The sequence below is a fragment of the Hoplias malabaricus genome, chromosome 11, assembly GCF_029633855.1.
Source record: "Hoplias malabaricus isolate fHopMal1 chromosome 11, fHopMal1.hap1, whole genome shotgun sequence".
NCBI lineage: Eukaryota > Metazoa > Chordata > Actinopteri > Characiformes > Erythrinidae > Hoplias > Hoplias malabaricus.
In genome coordinates, this window is record NC_089810.1 from 19,412,440 (window position 1) to 19,433,726 (window position 21,287).

Below are 21,287 nucleotides of genomic sequence, written 5' to 3' on the forward strand. Positions count from 1 at the left end.
ACGAAACCTTAGGAAAACCTTAAAGGGGACACGTTATAAACCTTTTCCACAGTTTAACAGTTTGAGGATGAAATGTCTTAATGAAATGTCTGTGACAAGCATAACTGAAAATACCACAAAGATCAAACAACTCAGCACAGTTCTCACCTGGTTTAAACGGCTCTGGTCAAAAAAAAAAACAAAAAAAAAAAAAACCTTTCAGCGTCAGCTCCTTTACAAGATAATGAGCCACAACATGGATTACCACAGCCTTGAGCGAGCAGGAGCAACAAGGAAGACACAGGAGCTCTTTTCACTTGTTTCTCTTATTTACTTACTCTCCTCATGTCTGCTTCATGATTCATCTTGGTCTATGCCCTCAAACATGAATGTGGGTCTGGCACTGAGACTGCAGATACTCAAATGAGGGGGTTGGTACAAAGCTAATGATTCAGCATATGTCAGAAGGGGAGTCCTTACAGTGGCCCAGAGTGTCAAAGCATGACAAAAAATGCAAAAAAAAATTAAAAAAAAAACCCACAACAATATCAAGGGAGAACACAACTGTCAATCGATTTAAAAACTAATTAATTGCATGAGTTTCTTGCGATTAATCTTAATGTTCTTTCTTAAAACTAAATTCATAATAAAGAATCAATGTAAGGTTAATAAAATGAAATTATATTTACATTAGCAGTGTCTGTCATTTAAAAAAGTGCAAGAACAACAATAAAGTTAATATGCTAGAACCTCATGCTTTAGATAGGTAAATAAATGTGTAGTGTGACATGCATGACAAAATGGCTAGAGGAAGCACTTTGAGTATTTTTGATTTTGTTTTCATTAGAATCTCTATTTGCTGAGTAAATGTTTCAGGGAGAGACACCACGAATTATAAAACATTGTGGGTTCAGCCTTTTTTCTTCCTTGATGTTTTTGTGTTTTCCATTCATTCGGTCATGTTTTTAGCTTGTTTGTTTGGTTTGTACGACAGAGATTTTGGGCGTTGAGGGAAAAAAAAAAAGATTCCGAGAATAAAGTAAGAATTCTGAGAATATTCTCAGAATAATTCTAAGAAGAATATCTGAACATTTGAGTAAAAAAGGTCTGTATAATTCAGAGACTATAATCAAAATATTTAGAGAAAAACTGTTTGGGTTCATTCATTATCTGTAACCGCTTATCCAGTTCAGGGTCACGGTGGGTCCAGAGCCTACCTGGAATCATTGGGCGCAAGGCGGGAATACACCCTGGAGAGGGCGCCAGTCCTTCACAGGGCAACACACACTCACACCTACGGACACTTTTAAGTCGCCAATCCACCTACCAACGGTTGTTTTTGGACTGTGGGAGGAAACCCACGCGGACAGAGGGAGAGCACACCAAACTCCTCACAGAATCGAACCCACAACCTCCAGGCCCCTGGAGACAGAGAGACCAATAGTCTGTGTGCCATGAGTGAGTTGTGAAAGAAGCAGTCAGTGAACTGAACAGAATTATTTATTTAACGCATTCGCGCGACATGATGACCCCATCAGTGCAGCCCCTGACTGCGATGCATAAGGCTTTAGTTATTGTACGAGTCCCGTAACACAATGGAGTTCCACTCACTCTGGATCCATCATTTTCATGATCATTAATTGTATCATGTGAAACTACATGCCATGGGTTCGTGCACATATTCAGGGTTTAAACACTAATCACACTGTGGTCCTGATGAACTGAGTGTTTATTCCTGAAATCTATACCATAGCATGACTTAAACAACACACTGCATTCCACAGTTACACTGTGTCTGCTCCATTATACACAGCTAATTATTCTTAGAATTATTCAAAGAATATTCTCAGAATTATTACGAGATTTTTTTCTCAGAATTATTCCGAGAATATTCTCAGAATTCTGACTTTAATCTTGGAATCTTCGTCGTAGGTTTGACTCTCTGGGCCTCCATATTTTATGGGCAATGACAAAGCACAAGACAATGAATGGTAAAGCAAAAGGCAAAGGTGGGCTTCTAGAAACCTGCAGCCAAAATGATGAGTCCGGAGAAATAAAAGCAAGACACCAGTACTTTATTATGGAAAAGCGTGACATCAGGAAAAGTCCAATCTGGCAAATACTCCGTTGCAAGATTACAAAAACGGGAAGAAGAAAAGGAAGGCTACAAATTCGATAATTTATACAAATACAACACTGTTTCAAAAAAATAAAACTTTCTTAATTTAGTAAACTCTCAGCCCTCGTCTGGAGCATTGTGCCGCTGTCCCCCCCACCGCATTAAAATCCCTGAGGAAAGACAAAAACACGTAACACGCATGTATAACGGTGCTCGCTGTTTTGTGTCATTCTGTACGGGTAAGGAGGCGCGCTAACAGAAGAGTGAGTGGAGGAGTAGGGGTGCACTGAATATTTCACACGGACACGTACGGTCAAGTACAACTACACAGCACAATCTGAACACACGCTATTAAAACCCTATTAAATCCACCTGGACACTAAGAGTGACCACTGTGCTTTGTGGAGAAGAGCCATAGGCTGCAGAACTATAGGGAAAGCCATGAGGCTCTTAGTGAAGGAACTGTAATCATAAATAATGAGTCTGATTTTCTTAGTCTTTTTTTTAAATACATTTTACGTTTAAGTTTGTAGTCACTCCCTGCGTACAGAATCTCCATAGAAGCACATGAAATTTAATGGGCTTTTTGGAGATTTATATATTAGAACAAGTTCACGCAAAGTGTGGGCTAGAGGAGTACATACCACACAGCACTGGGTTGTATTCTTTAAAGTGTGAGGGGTGTTTTTGATGCAGAACATCAGAACCTGACCTCAGTAAAATTCTTAAGGCAGAATGCCATTAATATCCTGAGAGAAAGGTTCCAACAGCTAGTGTAAAGCATTTGTAGGAGAGATGAGCTGGTGTCCACAAATGTTTGGACACACATTACAAAATGGAAATGCAATTGTGTGTATGGAATTACCAAGAAGTGACTGAAAACTGAGTTTTCCAACCCGTTTTGTTTCTTCAGATATTTTTTTTTTTTTGCATTAAAATACGGCTGTAGTGCAGTGAGGGCTGAGTGTTTTTATACGTCCATAGCAAAGCATTCATTCCCTCTGCTCAGTACTCCTCACGGCTCACTTAATGTAAGCTTTGAGACAATGAATGGGTGAATTATGGTTGACGTACAACACAGTGCCAGCTGGTTTATTATTTTTTTTTTTTTGATGACAACTCAAAAGGAAATAAATTAAGGAATTAAATCAGCTAAATGTCCAACAATAAATGAGATATTAAAAAGAAAAAAAGGGGGAAAAAAAACCCCAAAAACTTCTAAAATGTTCTTCATGACTTGAAATAATAGCACTGAAACCAATGTGAGATAGTGGTAGGCTTGACTACAGTACATAGTTAATGATGTAATATTTTCTCACACAGTATGTACAAATACAAAAACCTGAATTTAAAGAAAAAAAAACTAAATCAAAGATGAACAAACAGAAGAAAAGAAAAACTGAAAAATGCTTTAGTACAGTTAGAACTTTGTGATATCTGGCTCAACATTGCATTTGTGAGCAGTACAACTTAGTCTTTATACATATACCATAAGCCCCGTCTTATATATTAAGGTTTCATTTATACACTAGATTTCCATATGAGATACAAAACTGAAAAACAATGAACCCAAATGACATTTAAACAATTCCTTACAAAACCTATGGCTGTGCATTGTTAGATGAGTGCAACATGGTTTATATTTGGTTAGAAGACTGTCAAAGCTCTGCAATTAAAGTGAACCTTCACAAATCAGGATTCCAAACATGTTTTCATCAGCTACAGCTTCACTATGTGGGAGTGGAGGGTGGTCTAATAGGGTCCATAGAGTTCATCACTGAAAATGAGAACACAGCCCAGTTCTCTTTTGTTGCTGAGTGATGGAGAGCTATTTTATCCTCCTAGAGAGAGGTCAATGTGTAAATCACAGGCTCATACTTTTTTTTTTTTTTTTTTTTAACTTTGCTTGTTACTGGTATTATTTCAAATTATGTGACCACATCTCTGGCAAATCTAGACCATGAGTGTCAGGATGTATCCACAAAAGCCCAACCTGACTGCATGGGCTTTGTTTTAACCATATTTTCAACACAATTCTAAGACATGGTGAAGTCTAAACTGTCATAAGAAGTTCTGAAAGATTTGTAGTCGAGATTCATATAGTTCAGGGATGTTGGATTATAATTTCAAGTTGCTGGAGCAAACAGACAATAGATAAATGGAAATGAGGCCTCCACAAAGGACCAAACAGGAAATTGATCAGAAATTACTAAAGAACTATAACACAAGCCAAATACATTGAAATGTGGGAGCGAAAGATGCCGCAGTCTTTGTAAACAGATTTCCATGTATTTTGAGATCCTTAAAACCGCCTTAAAATCCCTGTTTCATAAAGGGCACAGCAGAGCAGAGGCTTTATTACATGTATTTGTGTCTTAAACCTTTGGACTGAAATAGTAAAGAATCACTTTAATGTGTTAGAAGGCCCATACTCTTACTCTGAATTACTAGCAAAACTGAGATCCAGGCCATAAACAGATGCACTGTGGACATTCCTTCTAACACCATCTCTGTACTATATGTACAACTTAAACATTAGACGATGCTTTAGCTCTGGGTCAATCACAGACCATTTTTCTTTAAGAAGCAAAGAAACTGTCTAAGTGATTTACTTTTTTTATGCTACAGTGCAAGGCTTGCATTTTGAGAAAGTAAGGCAAAAAACTAAACTCATAAGAGTCATTCATCAAATTTCCTTCAAAGCTACCTGTAGCTTATTGGACTTTCAACATTTTAAGCAACATTTAAGCAATATTTGGCAAATACTTCCAAAGCATCCATATTTCGAGCTAAACACCTTCCAAATAGTGGCAGCTGCTATGTTTAGTTAGCATAACACTGACTAAACCAAAATGCCATTAAAAGAGCTTACCTTCACTTCAAGACCTTCATCATTTAAGTCTGCAATGCCTTCAGAGCTAAGCTTTTAAACTCAGGAATCATTCAATATAAAAGCTTTACAAAATAATTAGCGTGAGGAATATTTAGCTGATGGATTTATATGCTCTACCAACATCAGTGTTGAAAATGGCACATGTTTAAACATGGCAGCAAACATAGGTTTGACTAAGTGAACAGAACCAAATGGATTTCCTACAAATAAAGAAATCAAGAAGGAATCATGAGTGCTCCAGCTTTAGATCACACCTCTGCAGTATTCTTTACTTTCCTTTCCTATTCATTTTGCATGTCTTTGGGGAAAAACTTGCCCAACAAAGACCATTCCACATCAGTTAACTAATTCAAATTGAAGGTATTAAGAGACTTCAAGTATGTATCGATGGTCCACCCCAAGTTGAGTCCTTGAAGTTTTTAAAAGTTCTCAAATGTACCAAAGCTGACTCCACTTATGAGGTGAAAAGTCTAAAAAAGTAGAAGTCTAGGTCCTGGCAACCTGCTCTGGCTATGGATCCCCTCTGTGTTGAGGGCATCGGTCACTCTGGATGACATGTCCAGAAGATCATTAGTGAGATAAGAGTGCGTTAGAGTCAGGGGGCCATTGTCCTCAAACCCTGCTTCTCCATAATGTTCCAGAGCTTGCGTAAGTTGGATTGTGTGATGGTGTCGTCAGGCTTGAGTTGAAGGGCTCGAAGATAATTGGCCTCAGCCTCCTGCAGTTTTCCATTGAGGTGAAGGATGGCTCCAAGGTTCATCAAGGCTGCTGGGTACTGAAGAAAAAGAAAAAGCAATGTTACTGCATTGACAGTGGATTGGTTCTAGTTCTTGGAAAGGACATCTGAGGACTAACTTCAACGTTATCCTATTATCCTCTTATTCATTGTTAAACACAACCACAGGCTTCCCCCTGAGGACACTAATGGCATAAGCATTTTTTTGTGCTTAAAAGCATTTTGGTGCATAAATTCTGCCTCAGACATGCCGTTATTCCAGAGTCCATCTATGCAGACAACCATCATCTGTTTTTCTTGTGTCAAGGTCCAGTGAATGATGTCCAGTGCGTGAAGATTTCAATGGGAACAATATGTTGAGCGCAGTGATTCTTCCAGCAGAAAAGGGATTTCAATAGATAAATAAATCAAATGCCTTTGACATAATCTATGTGTACTGTAGAGGGCCCTTACCGTCCCCGTACGTACATAAGGAAGCACATTTGTAAAGATGGTCAGAGCCAAAATAAAGGCAAAGCCTGGCAGGAGCAAAATCCCCCTCAAATATGTTAAAAACATTTAATTACAAATGTGTGATTGTGATTTAATCTTTTAACTCATTTCTGGAACCACTTCATACATCACTTTCTGACTCTACATTGAAAAATAAAAAAAATAAAACAGGCTGTATATTCTCCTCAACACTCAGCAGAGTCAGATCTCAAGGCACAGACATTTGTAGGCCTGCTGCCAGGCATCTGACATGGAAATACTGAGGAAAGGTGGTCATTTTGCTGGTGCATTAAGTAATAAATTACCCCAGTATGTGACCCTACACTAAGAGGTCAAACCTCAAAATGAGATCTAGGGACCAACTAACTGAAGCTGTGGCATTAACTACTCACAGGCAACACAGAGTCAGCATATATTAGAGCATATTCACAGAGAAGGGGTATTTGGAGCTTAAGAGTCAACAACAACTTGCTGAAAATAGCCTTCCTGCTTCTCTTCCTGAGAACAAACATCATACCATTGCATCAAAAAAGTTTGTGTTATAGCTATTAAAGAAATCACAGTTACATTGCGTAATGTAAGAATTCAGCCAGGGGAGATGAAAATGAATAATTGCTAACGAAAGTGCGACAGACCCAATTAGAAATGGGATGTATTTTATTTAAAGGAACTGCAATGGTTCTGTCCATGCTCCGCCTACAAATACATTCTTTAGCAACCGTTACCAAATTTTATAGTATGCCGGGGGAATTCCCATTTACCCTAATCACATATGATGCACAATTAACATTTTTAATATTTAAATATTTATTTTGAAAAATATTTTAATTCAGAGTGATTTATTAAATCCAAATATTAATTTGCTTGATTTTGAAAAATAACACAATGCTAGAAGTGCTGAACATTGAACATTGAGTTTAAAAACATTCTACAAGTAGCAGCATGAAAACATTTGCTAACTTAGTTATCCAAAATAACCTAAATAAATAAGTTTTATTGAGTGGTTCCAGTTTGTACTGTTTTATGTGCAGTGAGTACAGTATCATCTGGGCACTTAAATCCTACAATTTTATTTCCCAGAACTTACAATGTAACATCTGAAATTGCGTGTACATTTACACACAAAAAGATGGCATGTTACACTGCAAGGGAACACTACAGGGAAAATATACTCTAACACACAGGCTGTATTATAAAGTGTTATCAACTTTACATTAATGTTTGTACAAACAGCATAAATGTACCTTTAAAAAGATACCCCAGTGCTTTTAGTCCCGTTTTGGTTCCCTAAAAGGTACATTAGATGGTAATGTGTACAGATATAAATTGTCATTCATTTCAAAAGGGTTTTTAAATCAATTCTATAAAATCATCCTTTAACAAATTTGTAGATAGGACCTAGATATTTTAACTGCACTTTTACTGGAATTCCAGGAGCCACCTACTCTTTTCCTCAGTGTTACAAAATGTGTTACTATGAAATTGTACACTCCACCCTACACATCAGAATTACATTAATATGAATGAATGTGAATGGTGAGGATATGACTAGGAGCAGCCCTGGAGTAATAAAACAGAAATTAGGCTTCAGCAGATGGTTCTGTATTTGTGGAGAAGGCAACAATCAAGAGCAAAACACCATGAAATATCATTAGCACCGTTCTGGCACATTCATCTAGAGCAGATACTGCCAGAGAGAGAAAGAGACAAACGAATGTGGGTGAACATGCCTGGGCATCAGAAACAAGAACCTGATGGATATGCTCTCAATGTTCTGCCACAGCGTCAAAGAGCTTTACTCTCTTCTCCACACACTCCTCTTCCACCCCTTCTATCCAGCCTACTACCCAGCCCCTCTCCATTCCTCATCCCCTCCTCCAGGCATGCAGCAGCAACAGCAGCTCCAGATGTGGCGAGGATCAGATGACCTCTGCAGAAACAGCTGCCTGAGAGACGAGCTCAGCTGGAGAGTAGGGACGAGCAGGTAACCCAAGGCTATGAGATCCAAATGTTTACATGGCATACCATCTTTAACAAAAAGCCATGTCTCTGTTTCTTGTGTAGGGTTCATATTAAACCAAGAGACGTGTGTAGATTCTTTAACAGCCTCTGGACGTTCTTTTTTGATTATCATTTCATAACAACACATCAAACTTCATAAATCATTAAGAACGTCACTAATGTTTCCATAGATGACATATCAGACATTGTCATCCCACACAGGAAATCATACCAAAGACCCAGCATCCCAGAGAATACACGCCATAAAGAACCTTGAATCAGTTTGTATATTTCAAACAAGTCAAACAGTTGTAACAATCAGCACAGTACAGAGAAGAATTGCTCTTTCCATTGCTTTAAAGTGTGTGATTAATGCAGAGCAAACAAACTCTGAACTGCGCCCAACTGCCATCACTGCCGCCACGGCTGGTCATTGATTAAACTAATGGGGAGCAGTCGTGTCCCACAAATCACTTTCAAGTCAACCACCACATGTGTGACTGTGTAATGCCCTGTATGTACAACGATAGGGGGGCCAGGTTTTGGTACTCACATTAGGTCTCAGGCTGGCTGCTTGCTTGTAGTACTTCTCTGCAGCGTCATTCAGGCTGGCTTGTCTGAAAGAGCAAGAAAAACAACAGTTGGTAGTTCAACAAACATGAAACAAATTTATTACCCAGTTCTCTTCACTGAAAAGTGGGGTTTGGCTTCTGTTTATTCTTACCATATAATCAGCATACTGTATTCACAACATTTACAAGAAACACAGATTCATTTGACAGGCAAAAGAAGTGTGACCGCAATCATTTTCCAGGTTATGACTTACAGCTTACTGGATAAGCCACTGAGGTCTGTTGGTTTTGGCATTGAAACAAGAGTACCATAGTTTTTAACATCGCTGACTTCTTTGCAACAGGGTAGGGTTCAGTTCTTTACCCGTGTATGTACACCATGTATACACACAGTATGTTAAAAGTTTGGACACACCATCTCATTAGTCATTAGTGGAATTGGGCTGTTCGCTGTATAGAACTGTGTACCAGACCCTACCTCTGCACAACACAGGTTATGGTCTTAAGGCGGTGAGCAGTTCTACAAATTAACTCTTGACAAGGCCACAGCATTTCACTGAAAACCACCTCATGAAGCTGACTGAGAGAACGCCAAGAGTGTGCAAAGCTGTCATCAAAGCAAAAGGTGGCTACTTTGAAGAATCTAAAGTATAAAACATATTTTGGTTTGTTCAAATTTTTTGTTTACTACATGATTCCATGTCTTTCATAAAATAATAAAAAATATAATAATTATTGAATGAGATTTGGCCAAACATTTTACTGGTACGGTACATTCACAATATGTGGAAAATGGCCCAAAATAAAGGAAACCATCCAAGTGGGTGTATCCAAACATTTGACTGGTACTGTACACAAAATCTTACGCAAGATTCCTAAACAGACATTATCTTATTTCCATGCGATGATCAGAAAAAAACAGTCACTTGCTCTAGATATGACATATTGTACATGTAAATTGTGTGCATTTTGACAAGTTTTGTATTGAAGAAGGTTTTAACAAACTTTTTGGAGACAGCACCAGTGTTTCACAAACAATCTGCAGCATGCAGAAGAATATACTTGAAAGTAAACTGTTAGGAAAACAGAGTTTGGTGAACAATGGGTGCTTATAAGGAGATTGTCTCCTTCCATTTGTACAATGTCCCAATATGTCAGTTTGTCAGACAAATGGTGTTTCTGGATTTAACAAAGGTCTGAGTATGTTAGTGAGCAGTTAAAAAAAAAAATATTGCTAGAGCTGTCCATACTCCCTTTATCTTCTCAACCATGTCTATAATAATGGGCATTTGATAACAAACTCAGGTTAGGCCACTGCAATTAAGTAGTAACAGAGAGAAAAACAAAGATATTTATTAAACAAATAGAGCAAACCTGCCACACAACCTAAAACCATTGTTGTTTGGTATGCATACAGTAATAGTGTATTAGATCTAAACAATAATACAATAAGAATAAACAAGAAGCTATTTTATTCTTTAATACTAGCAACTAACAAGGTAGGCACCATGTCTGGGTGGGGGAAGTGGGAGGAGAGGGGGGAGGAAAAAAAAAAAAAAGCAGCAATGGACCAGCCGTGAAACAAGGTGAAGTGGACCAGCATGATTTGCTGAGAGAAAAACAGCCTTTCTAATCGTCCCAGAAGACCCCCCTCTACAGATGCTACACTAAAAGCCCAGATGAGGCAGCAGTCTGTTCCTTATGTTTACCACATATAAACCTATTCCTTTCAGATCATCTTGATCTAGCTTTTGGCCAATCTGGCTTTTACTAAGAATAGCCTTGCATTTGTTCATTTCTGATGAACCAGAAACAGTTTCATAGTTCTCAGCGGTATGTACTAACTTTCTGCAGCTAAAACAGTTCAGATTTGAAAGAGGCCAGTACATGCATTGTGGCAGAATGGCCTGTAGATTAGATTTTCTGTAGGTTATGTGTTCATAAGGCTACATGACACCTACGTAACCCTTTCATGACGACTGATAAACTCAACTCAGAATTTCTCTTCCTTCACTGGTTAAACTAAATTTCTCTCCATATTTAAATCTAATCTTAAATCATATCTTTTCACACTTGCATATAATCGCCTCAAGCCTAATCAGTTCTTCCACTAGGTCCTGTCCTGACAGGACTGTGTATGCTACGTGTATGTTTATGTGTATGTGTTATTTTGTTTTCCATTGTTCATTACAAATTGTAAGTGACTCTGGGTTCCTGAAAAGCACTATATAAAGACAAAATAATATTATTATTATTAAATACTTGTAAAGGGGGCAGCACGGTGGGGTAGTGTTCGCTGTGACACAGCTCCAGGGTCCTGGGGTTGTGGGTTTGAGCCCCACTGCAGGTGACTATCTGTGAGGAGTTTGGTGTGTTCTTCCTGTGTCTGTGGGGGTTTCCTCCAGGTGCTCTGGTTTCAACCCATGGTCCAAAAACACATGTTGGTAGGTGAACTGGCTACTCATAAGTGTCAAAATATTTGAGTGTGTTATATATGAATATATGAGTGTGGGTTGCCCTGCGAAGGACTGGCACCCCCTGCAGGGTGGGATCCACCGCAACCCTGAACAGGATAAGCGGTTACAGACCATGAATGAATGAAAATATTTGTAAAATATTTATCAAGTAAGTAGACATTGTCGTAACACATTCTAGAAGCTAAACAGGAAGTAGTGCTTGTTGTTGTAAGCCTTTATTAATAGATGGTAATGCAGGTTTATATCAGATGTCATGAAAGATTGTGCAGGTTTCATGTTGCCTTAAGAATGAAGACCTGAAAGAGTTACTAAGAAATCTGATGTTTCTAAAAGGAAGTGATCATGAAATAATACCCAAGATTGTATTTTGTGATTATGAGAAGGGTATACTTGCTATACAAAATATATATCAGAAAAACTAGACAACATTTGAAAGCTACATCATGTTGAATTAAGAGATTCCTGATACAGGACAGACTCATGTCCAGAGCCAGAAAAAGCACAATGTTTCTCAAGTTCCAGAAAGTTCAGGCAAAAGTGCTGAGCAGCAAAACTTTTTTTGCGGGGGTGAAAGGCTTCACCTTTTTGTGCTAACTTTGGACACTGCTGTCCTTCATTCTCCCTCTGGCCAGGGAAGTGCTGCAAATATAGGTCACAGTGTTTCAGCAGTTTACTTTGTGAATAGTCATCTGTGACAGACTGCAGTGTGCTCAAACTGGAGCTTCACGAAAAAGGAAATGGCCAGAAAATAACCAGCAATTTTCAAAAAAATTTACTAAGCCGTATAATTTGTCTAGAACTTGAACAAGTCTATGGTCTTGAGTGTCCTTTATTATAGTGTTGTCCACTGACATGGAATGACCGAAAGTGGTCTCTGAGCTCATGAATCTGAACTGGTCTGACCTTTTCAACAGAGAAGGTAAAGCCATAGCCTGAATTTTCTGGCAATTATAAAAAGCTAAACAAACTAAAATCTAACACGATTGCTAACGTGAGCACAGTGCTTAACCATAACCATGTGTGTAATCCACAAACCCATTTTACAATTCCTCAAGCCTACACGATGAGTCTAATTCCATGTAATTTTCACATTTACATGCACACAATAAAATGTGGCTTTGGGCCTTTGCCACACCATTGTTTGTGGGGACCCTGAGACCCCCATTTTACCAGCAGTGGGAAAGCGGTCTCTCTTGAAAGTGGGAACCATGTGAGTAAATATTTCTGAGTGGGGGACTAGGTTTATACTCAAAACCACATAATTGGGATAAACATTAGACAGAGAGCGATTAGAGGCAGAAGGACGGGAAAATGAAGACAGTGTGTGTGTATATATGCAGACCTCCATGAATTGGGATTAGCATGTGTAGATAAGTGGACCTCCGTGGATAGGGATTGTCAGTTTTACTCTCAGTCATGGCCAGGGGGGCAGAATTTAGCCGGCAGAGTGTGCCTGGCCTTACATTGTGGTTAAACACTATAAACTTTCAAAATGATCTTTTTCTTAAAAAAAAAAAAAAATCCAAACAACATTTCAGTATCTGCTCATTTTGTTTTATTATACAAATTCTTTGTTCCAGAATTCATTTGTTTTTCTGAAAATTTAGAACATCAAAAGCATTTTTTTCGTTGTGTTGGTTTTACGTCATCGCTCATGTACAAGACTTGGTGCCACCATCCAATCATTTCTCAGTGTTTCTGAGCTAGTTAAATATGAATTGCATCAGTGCCTTAGAGAAAGCAGTCAAGAATTTATTCACATTTACAGATATTGTCAATACACTCCACTCTTCTGGTGAAAATATTTTTCTCATTTTTGTGCTCCAAGCACCCTGACCACTCTCAGATGGTTCCTGATCAGTTTTTCAGGATAAAACAGGTTATTTATGGGATGCAGGAAATAATAACAATTCTGATCAAAATAACCCAGTGCAGTCCTTGACAATGCTACCACGCTTTTTAATGCTTCACCAGTAAAGCAAACATGCCCAAAATTTTATGGGCCAAAGCAAGAAATATGTGGACGGCTGAAGATTAAACAGCATACAAATGTAGTTTCATGCTAATTACAATATATCTTGTCATTAAAATAAGAATGTAGCAAGTTATATGTAGTATGAATATTACTTACATTTATTTTAATAACATCACATACAGTGTGAGAAAAAGGGTAGGTATCAGTTAAATAAGCTTTGGCTTATTATGAGCCAACCTTGTTGTAAAGGTACTGTGATCACAATGGGTAGTAGTCTAACAGCAATAATAATATGCATGCAAATGGCCGCACCATATGGCTGCACAGAAAAAAACTATACATTATTGATCAGACTCATTTTGCACGCTATAAATTTTGGAGTCATTATCCTGACTTTGGTTCAAAGCAGAAAGAAAGAACACCAAGTTCACTCTATAAAAAAAAGTGTACAGCGTATCTGACTGGTGGTATAAGGAGAAAAACACACACAATCCTGTGTGAGTCGGTGTCTTTGCCTCAGCGCGCCAGCAGTGCAGCCTGGCTGAGGTTTCAAATATCCAGTGCTCGTTTGAAGAAGGCTAAGGAAGCGGATAGTGAGGAAGCAAAATTGTCAGAAAAGAAGGGCCCCTGAGAGCAATAAGAAAACACTGCACATTTGAAGCCGCTTCCACAGCCCCCCAACCTCTCTCCGACTCCCCTCCTCCCCCCCATCTGAAATCCGTCCATGCAGCCTTCCAACACAAACATCTAAAGAACATGAGCTCCAAATGAGTGCGACCACATGCCAGCAGGTCGGCAGGAGCCAGAGCCTGAGACTCCAATTAACAACACAGGGTCCAAAGCCATTAACTGACAACCTACCAGAGGACTTTAGAAAGTGCCGAAAAATCAAGTTAGAAACCCATTTGTGAATGAAAGACATTTTCTTTCACTTTGATATCAGCATCTGTCCCTAGACATACAGAGCACTCCATGTAGATAGCATTTTGCATCATAAAAATCATGCTCCACACAAGGAGACTCTCCCAGTTTGGGCTGCTTACAGAGGTGCCTTGTGATGTAATTTTAAGGGATGTTTCCTTTGCTGTTGAAGCAGAGTGGAGAGAATTTCAGTGGTGGTGTCATCTTTGACTGACTAGAGCATCTGATCAGTCTCTCATTTTTGGGAACGTGTTTGAATATAAAGCAATTACAAAACATTAGGGGCCAAAGTAGAAAAATTGTGGTGAACTGGAATTAGAATCAGTATCCATATGAAGGTAGATACTACGCTATACCACTACCACTATAACCGATTTAATATTATATTTGTAACGTGTCCTCATTTACTGTTAAATTGTCGTTTTCTTTTTATTTACTTCATAAATTGTTCAATAAAGCATAAAGAAAACCACTGACTACTTTGCAGAGGTTGTAATTTGCAAAATGGCAGGCTACTCTGACAGCTGCTTGTGTAGAGAGTGGCTAATAAGGCAGCTCATTCATTCATTGCCTGTAACTGTTTACTCACTCACACAAGCTCACACCTAGGGACACTTGAGTAGCCAAATAACCTACCATTGTGTGTTTTTGGACCATGCCAGGTAACTGGAGCTCCCGGACAAAAACCCATGCAGACACAGGGAGAACATACCAAACTCCTTAAGGCAGCTCATGACTAAAGTAAACACTAATTTTCACTTCCTTTTAAAGATCTTATAACTGTATTTCTGGCTGTAGCTGTTTGTTCATAAGGCTTTATGACACCCATATAAGTGCATCATGAAAACTTACATAGGCCTACATATATATGCTGATTCAAACAAGAACGCATCATCATACCATGTTCTAGGGTGAAATAATTATGAAAGGCATACGTAGCCATCACAAACCTTAACAATCACCTAGAGTAAAGTGATACCGTTTCTCACCATCTGACCATGTGCCAGGTTTCTAAGCTGATAATCACCACTTCTTACTTCTTTTAGCATATCAGCTAAGACAAAGTGGCAAATAAGAGCATAAACGAAACCTATACATCATTAACGGTCAGTGGGTCTGAAATATTCTTTAGCATCAATATCATCTAGCTTCCCATTTCATTTCATAACATTTTATGTAAATGCACAGTTGGAGGACTGTGTCCACTCCGAGGGCACCAGACAGGAGCTGCATTCACTTGTTCTAGATATGTCTATAAACATTTGGACATGTGGTACATGCAAACAAAAAAATACGTCTTAGGAGGTTATAATCGATAAAGATATGTTGTTCATTTTGTACAGCAACAGCAGCGATGGGGCACAAGCATGGAGGTACATCAGTTTGCTTTTCTGGAAACCATTTTGGGCTCATTCAGCTGTGGAGATTATTTTAACAACAGCAGAGCAGTAGGGTTGCTGGTGCTGTTAGAGAACTAATGAGGGTCTTGGTTGTGTGCACATGGGTGTGTGTATGTACATGTGTGATCCTCCAGGAAGGGGACAACACAGGATGCTGAGTTTGCCCTGTAGAACCTCTTAACCGATGCCCACGGTCAGTTTCATGTTATCCAGCTCCATAAGTCGCTGCAATTGCTCGAATGCCCTTGCTTTTGTTTATGGTTTTATGCTTTCCTCACATTCCCACAGAGCTGGGAGTGGAAGGTCAGAGAGGAGGGTCTTACCGGAGCATATGGGCTGCACTGAAAACCACATCAAACTCCTCACTGTCCAGACGAGCAGCCTTTTCTGCCATTTCAGCAGCCTCTAATAGCCTGGACTCCTCCAGCAAAAACTGACCTGAGAGAGAGAGAGAGAGAGAGAGAAAATGACAGTGATGTGATTAATTTATAGACACTTCTAAAAGACTTTTGGCTTTACTATGAATTTAAACAGCTCCAGTGTGTCTGAGGTTGAGATCTTTACTGAAAGTAAGCAAGGCTGTGTCAAACTAGCCTACTGTATATGAAGGGAGAGTTACATTCTCTTTTATGCTTTCAAGAGGACAAATGTGAAACATTTCCCTTGGCTCAGAGGGGCTGGTATTCTGGCCTGCTCTCGTCTAGTCTGGCTGCTCTCTGGTGATTATATGTAACACAAGACATTGTGCTGTACTGGCCTTCTGACAGTCCATTTGTCTGATTAAGATTTCCTGATAGGCTTGATTTTGTGATGTGTGTTGGTTAGTGCTGTACAACTATGGGGAGTTAAGTGCCTGGGTTCCGGAGAGACCGCAGCACTACTGCTTGGGGGGGCGGGGGCGCTGCTGATCTGGGAAGCCCCTCACATGCTGAGAGCCAGGTTTGCACTGGAATACATACCGTGTTGCTTTTGGTAAGTACCACACGCCGACACTGTCTCGCCAAACCAGGCATTTTTTCCCCCAAATAGCAGAGGGATGGAACATGAGTCTCTAGGAGAGCAAACACGAGTCCACTACCTTCACACACTGTGTTTTTAGGACACCAAGGACAAACATGGTTCAGGCTGGACACCAATCACCCCAATTCCCTTCAGGTTTTTTTGAAAGCTGGCAGGACATTTTCCCAGTCAAACTTCCAAGAGCAAAGGAGTCCAACAGAATTCACTTACTCAGCAAGACACTGACGTAAAAATATCAGCAAGTTCTCTCAAGCACAACACGGCACCAGTACAGGCTGAGGCGTGAGCCATGTCCTATAGCATGGAGGATGCGCTTTTAGAGAACAATGCACAGAAATGCGTGATATTCTTCATTTACTGGCCTTTTGTTCGCTCCAAGTGATCCCTGATTGGACACGTACAAAGCTGCGCTGAGCAGATGCTTTGGCAGCAAGAGAGTGAGAAAGCATGTCAGCAGGGTTAGCCAACAGTGCTGTGATAATAGTCTGGTCTATACCCAGAAAATGCTCTGTCTGGAAGCTGACCAGCTCTGGAAAATGTGGGATTTGAAAGGAATCTGTGGAAAACGATGCACAGGTGTTGGCACAAAAAACACACCAGGAGCCGATGAAAACATTGTGTATGTTGATATAATGACCTCCACTGGAATTATGCTTTGAACATGAAAGCAGTGTGAAGCTCAAATTCTAGTTCCAAAAAAGCTGAAACTGTGTGAAATGCTAGTATAATTAGAAAGCAGTGATAAATACATGCCTGTTTATTTACAAAAACATGATATTTACTATGCACCAATTCCGAACTTGAAGCCAAACCATTACGTCAAGGACTTTTATCCCACACCCTTACATCACCTTTCCTAAATGTTTAGGCACTAAAGACAAATTTGCAAGTTTTAAAAGAAAAGGGGAGATACATCAAATGCAGTCCAATGAAAAACGCATCTCCAAATTACCAACTTAACAGGAGAAGGAAAAAGGAAAAAAAAAAGCCCTACTTAACTTTCAATGCATGTCAATGTACATGTTTTGCCAAGTACTTTTGTAGCATTTCTATGGGTCTGCCCGATGACATTTTTACACATTGTGAAGGACAGCTGCTGTATTTGAGTGATGTAGTAAACTAAAAATTCACAAAAAAAAAATTATATATGTTAATGATGTTATGCCACCAGGGTGAAATGCCTAAAATCCTTGCAACCACTTACTCTACTTCAGCTATTGGTTCAATGAAACACTGTCTTTGAGGTTTATTTAAATGAAAACCACAAAGTACATTCACAGCTCGTTTCTTTCCGTTCCCGGTGATTTTAGAACTTTGTTTATAGATGAAACATTAAGTTTATGGTCTTGATGGCATTCCATTATATAACCCAACCTTAGGGAGATGCAGTGAAGGGAATCTTTGTAAATTTAGGTTTCCAAACCCTTAAGCTCTGAGTGAGAACGGCCACTGGGTATTATTTGGTTGACTCATGTTCACACTACACACATGAGCACACAGTTGTCATTTCCCCTGAGAGAAGTAAATCCTCATTATTCCTGTCTCTGTCCCTTCATGCATGTACAGCCTGCAGTTGCTGGAGTAACATATTCATCCAAGTTCTCTTGAAATAAGGACCTTCAACAATGCCCTGTTTATCTGCTGGAGACCCTAGAAATCCAGCACCAATTAACACAATGTTCACTTCAGGTAAAGAGCTAAAAACAAACAATTAACATGCTGAAAGGAGCATGGCACATTCAACAGTACTTCAGCTCTTTTATTATGAAAATCAGCTTAGAGTGACACAAACATTTTTCATTCTGCAGTAGCTAGGCAGCTTTATATGACCCTTTATATTAACATTTTCCTAATGGAAGATAAGAGTATGTAGTCTTTTGCCATTGAAGAACACAATTCTTTTGTACAATATTCAAACAAAATGGCTATTAGGTACAATTAGATGGCAGAAAATGATGTTTTACAAAAACTAAATATAATTTTATTCACTATTAATGTGTCCGCATAATCAAAGATTCCCCAAACACATTTAGTGATGTCTTCAGTTTTTTTTTATTTTATTTTATTTCCATTCCCAGTAATGCATTCTTGAAGGGTACATCTTTTTAGACACACAGTACTGAATTTTATTCTCACAGTTGAATGATGGGCTGCACACTTGCAGATTTTTTTTTCTTGATATATATAAGATTTTCAGAAATATCTTCTGGAAAATAATGGGGCAATTTTTTTAATTCTGCACAATATGTGTTTGTATAAATATATTAAAAAGAAGTATATCCATGCCATTTTGAAGATTGAGTAAATGGTTCTGCTTACCATAATGCATGTAGCAGTTTCCTTTAGTGGGGTCGAGCTGAATGGCCTTCAGAAAGTACTTCTCTGCTTCTGCTTTTTGACCCTGAAATCCATATAAGCACAATTGTAGACAGGATAAATAATAACGAGAAAAAAAAAAAAAAACATGATTTGACAAGGCACTGCTGGCACCCTGGATTCAATCTTTGATAAATGTTGGCATCAAACGATGCAATACTTTTAATCATACACTTAATATTATTAATAGCTATGCTGAGGAATCCTATCACATGACTACATGTCTATTTCTCAGAATATGAAAAACATTTGTTAGTTTGTAGTGTATGTGTACACTTCACATGAACATTGCGTGTACAGAGCCAAGAGCTTTGTTATGAATAAAATTGTGAAATGGAATATTTGACTTGAAGTGAGTTAATGTTTAATGCCCCTTGAGGCAGTGAAAGAGATACTGGTTCCAGTCTCAGGAGCATTATCATAATATGCTTTCACGCTTTGGTTGATAAATAGAGCAAGGGTTCAGCTTTAGAATGGCTGCAAAAGTGTGATATGTTCATATTTACATTATATGCACTGTTTAAGTTTCCAAAAGCAGTAGTGTGCAACACTAAATCAGTTTAATGCATTTCCATTATGTCCTGGCTCTGCTGCTTATTGTTAGACATGGATGCCTGCTTCCTTGAACCAAGGCCAACATGAGAAGTATTCAGGGTAAATTAATGCAGTGGACATGGTGACCTCTGCTTGGTATTAAACATCAAAACACATAATTCCATTGTCATAAATAATCTTTAGTCACAGCCAAACTTAATATTATATGCTTGAGGATATAATCGGGAGCAGCAAGGAAATATTGGTGTAATACAATACCTAGTTTTAGTTTAATATGTGTTGCGTAGACGAGTCGACTTGTCAACTAGGACATTCACTAATCACTGCATTCGAAAGTGGTCAACTAGTCAGCAGGAGAAAACAAATGGGGTGGTGGAGAAAAAAGGTAGCACAGTTGCAGGGAGACAGTAAAGAGCAGCACCAATTTAACTAGGCATTCAGCTGCACAGTGTGTAAAGTCATGCTGAAGTACAAGTAAAATTGTTCTGAACACTCTGTTCTAACTACTACACCAAACGTAGAAAGAACACATTAAACATGCAGGCTGAGTTCAGACTTTTCAAAATGCCACTCACTGACCAAAATAACATGACAAGTAAAGGATCAAAACAGTGAATAGAATGTATTATCCTTGAGTGCTGTGTGAAGAAAGATTTAATTTAGTTTTCACAGAACATTCATCATCTGATTACCACATCTTGTTTGATTTTAAATATTCATTGAAACTAAATATAAAATGTCTTGCACAGATATATTATTTTGAACATTAATTTATTTTCGTTTTTTCGTTTTGCCCGAGGAAGCAGTTGGAAGGTTAATTTAGAGCCGGTATTTGGCTGTTACCTGAAGATTTCCTTTGTTGTCTAAAGTCATTTGAGTCACATATGAACTCAAAAAAATTGTAAAATATTACTGGCTCACTCAGGCATTACACAGACTTTGTACTAGGGGTCTGGCTGGAAAAAGTCTGGGTAATGTAGGATTTTACGGACATTTGTGTCCACACACACAGCTCCTCCAGCTAATGTATGGAAAAGTTCTGTGCATGTGTGAATGGGACTCAAGTCTAGTAGCAACCAGGAAGTAAGGCTTCACTAATCCAAACGGACATATCACTGAACACAATAACAACAAACAATGGCATCTACATTAAGTGAAATCATAAAATAATACAGGTTTTACTTAAGTCCAAGTCTGATGCTATGTGCTGATATTCATTTTATCAGTGTAAAGCAATATCCTGTCAGCCCCACACTCTCAACAGACATCCCACTTCTGCTCTCTGCTGACCCCTTAATCTGAGCGTGACATCAGACATCCACACACCCACCCATACAAACACACTCCTTGGCCACGTCAAGGTGTTTATGAATGGAGTCTGAGTCTGATTAGCTGCGGAAATGACAGAATTCAATAACACTCTCGAGAAGCTCTCTTGGACACAGTTAGGGTTGGGCTCTCTGACCCCCAGGGTGTGTGTGTATGTGTGTGTGTGTGTGTGTGTGTGTGTGTGTGTGTTTGGCGGGTGGGGGGGGTTGGGGGTCAGGGAGGGTCATCTCAGCAGGGGAAAGAGCTGATTTTCATCCCATGACCCCATGACACCCACTGACCGTCCACATCTCCCCCACTCCCTCTAGCACCACCCTGGACACAAAAGACACTGATAGGACAAATGCTTTCTCAACACTCAGTGGCACTGTGTTCATTGGGATTGTGTGTGTGTGTGTGTGTGTTTATATTAAACGCTGGTGTGGAATTTTATTTCTGAAGT

At 39.0% G+C, this 21,287-nt stretch overlaps 1 protein-coding gene across 4 annotated transcripts in view; it reads right to left on the bottom strand.

Moving 5' to 3' along the window:
- Positions 1-2,045: 2,045 nt before the first annotated feature.
- Positions 2,046-21,287, bottom strand: part of tmtc2b (transmembrane O-mannosyltransferase targeting cadherins 2b) — a 137,014-nt gene continuing 117,772 nt past the window's right edge. For 3 of the 4 annotated variants that reach the window (XM_066685325.1, XM_066685326.1, XM_066685329.1), the window contains 4 exons: positions 18,905-18,986; positions 15,889-16,003; positions 8,774-8,837; positions 2,046-5,766 (listed from right to left, as the gene is read on the bottom strand). In XM_066685325.1, the coding sequence (XP_066541422.1) occupies positions 5,587-5,766; positions 8,774-8,837; positions 15,889-16,003; positions 18,905-18,986 (441 nt within the window). In that variant the 3' untranslated portion in view covers positions 2,046-5,586. Of the gene's footprint in view, positions 5,767-8,773; positions 8,838-15,888; positions 16,004-18,658; positions 18,792-18,904; positions 18,987-21,287 lie in introns of those variants that run through there. The other variant, XM_066685327.1, reaches the window with a different exon arrangement.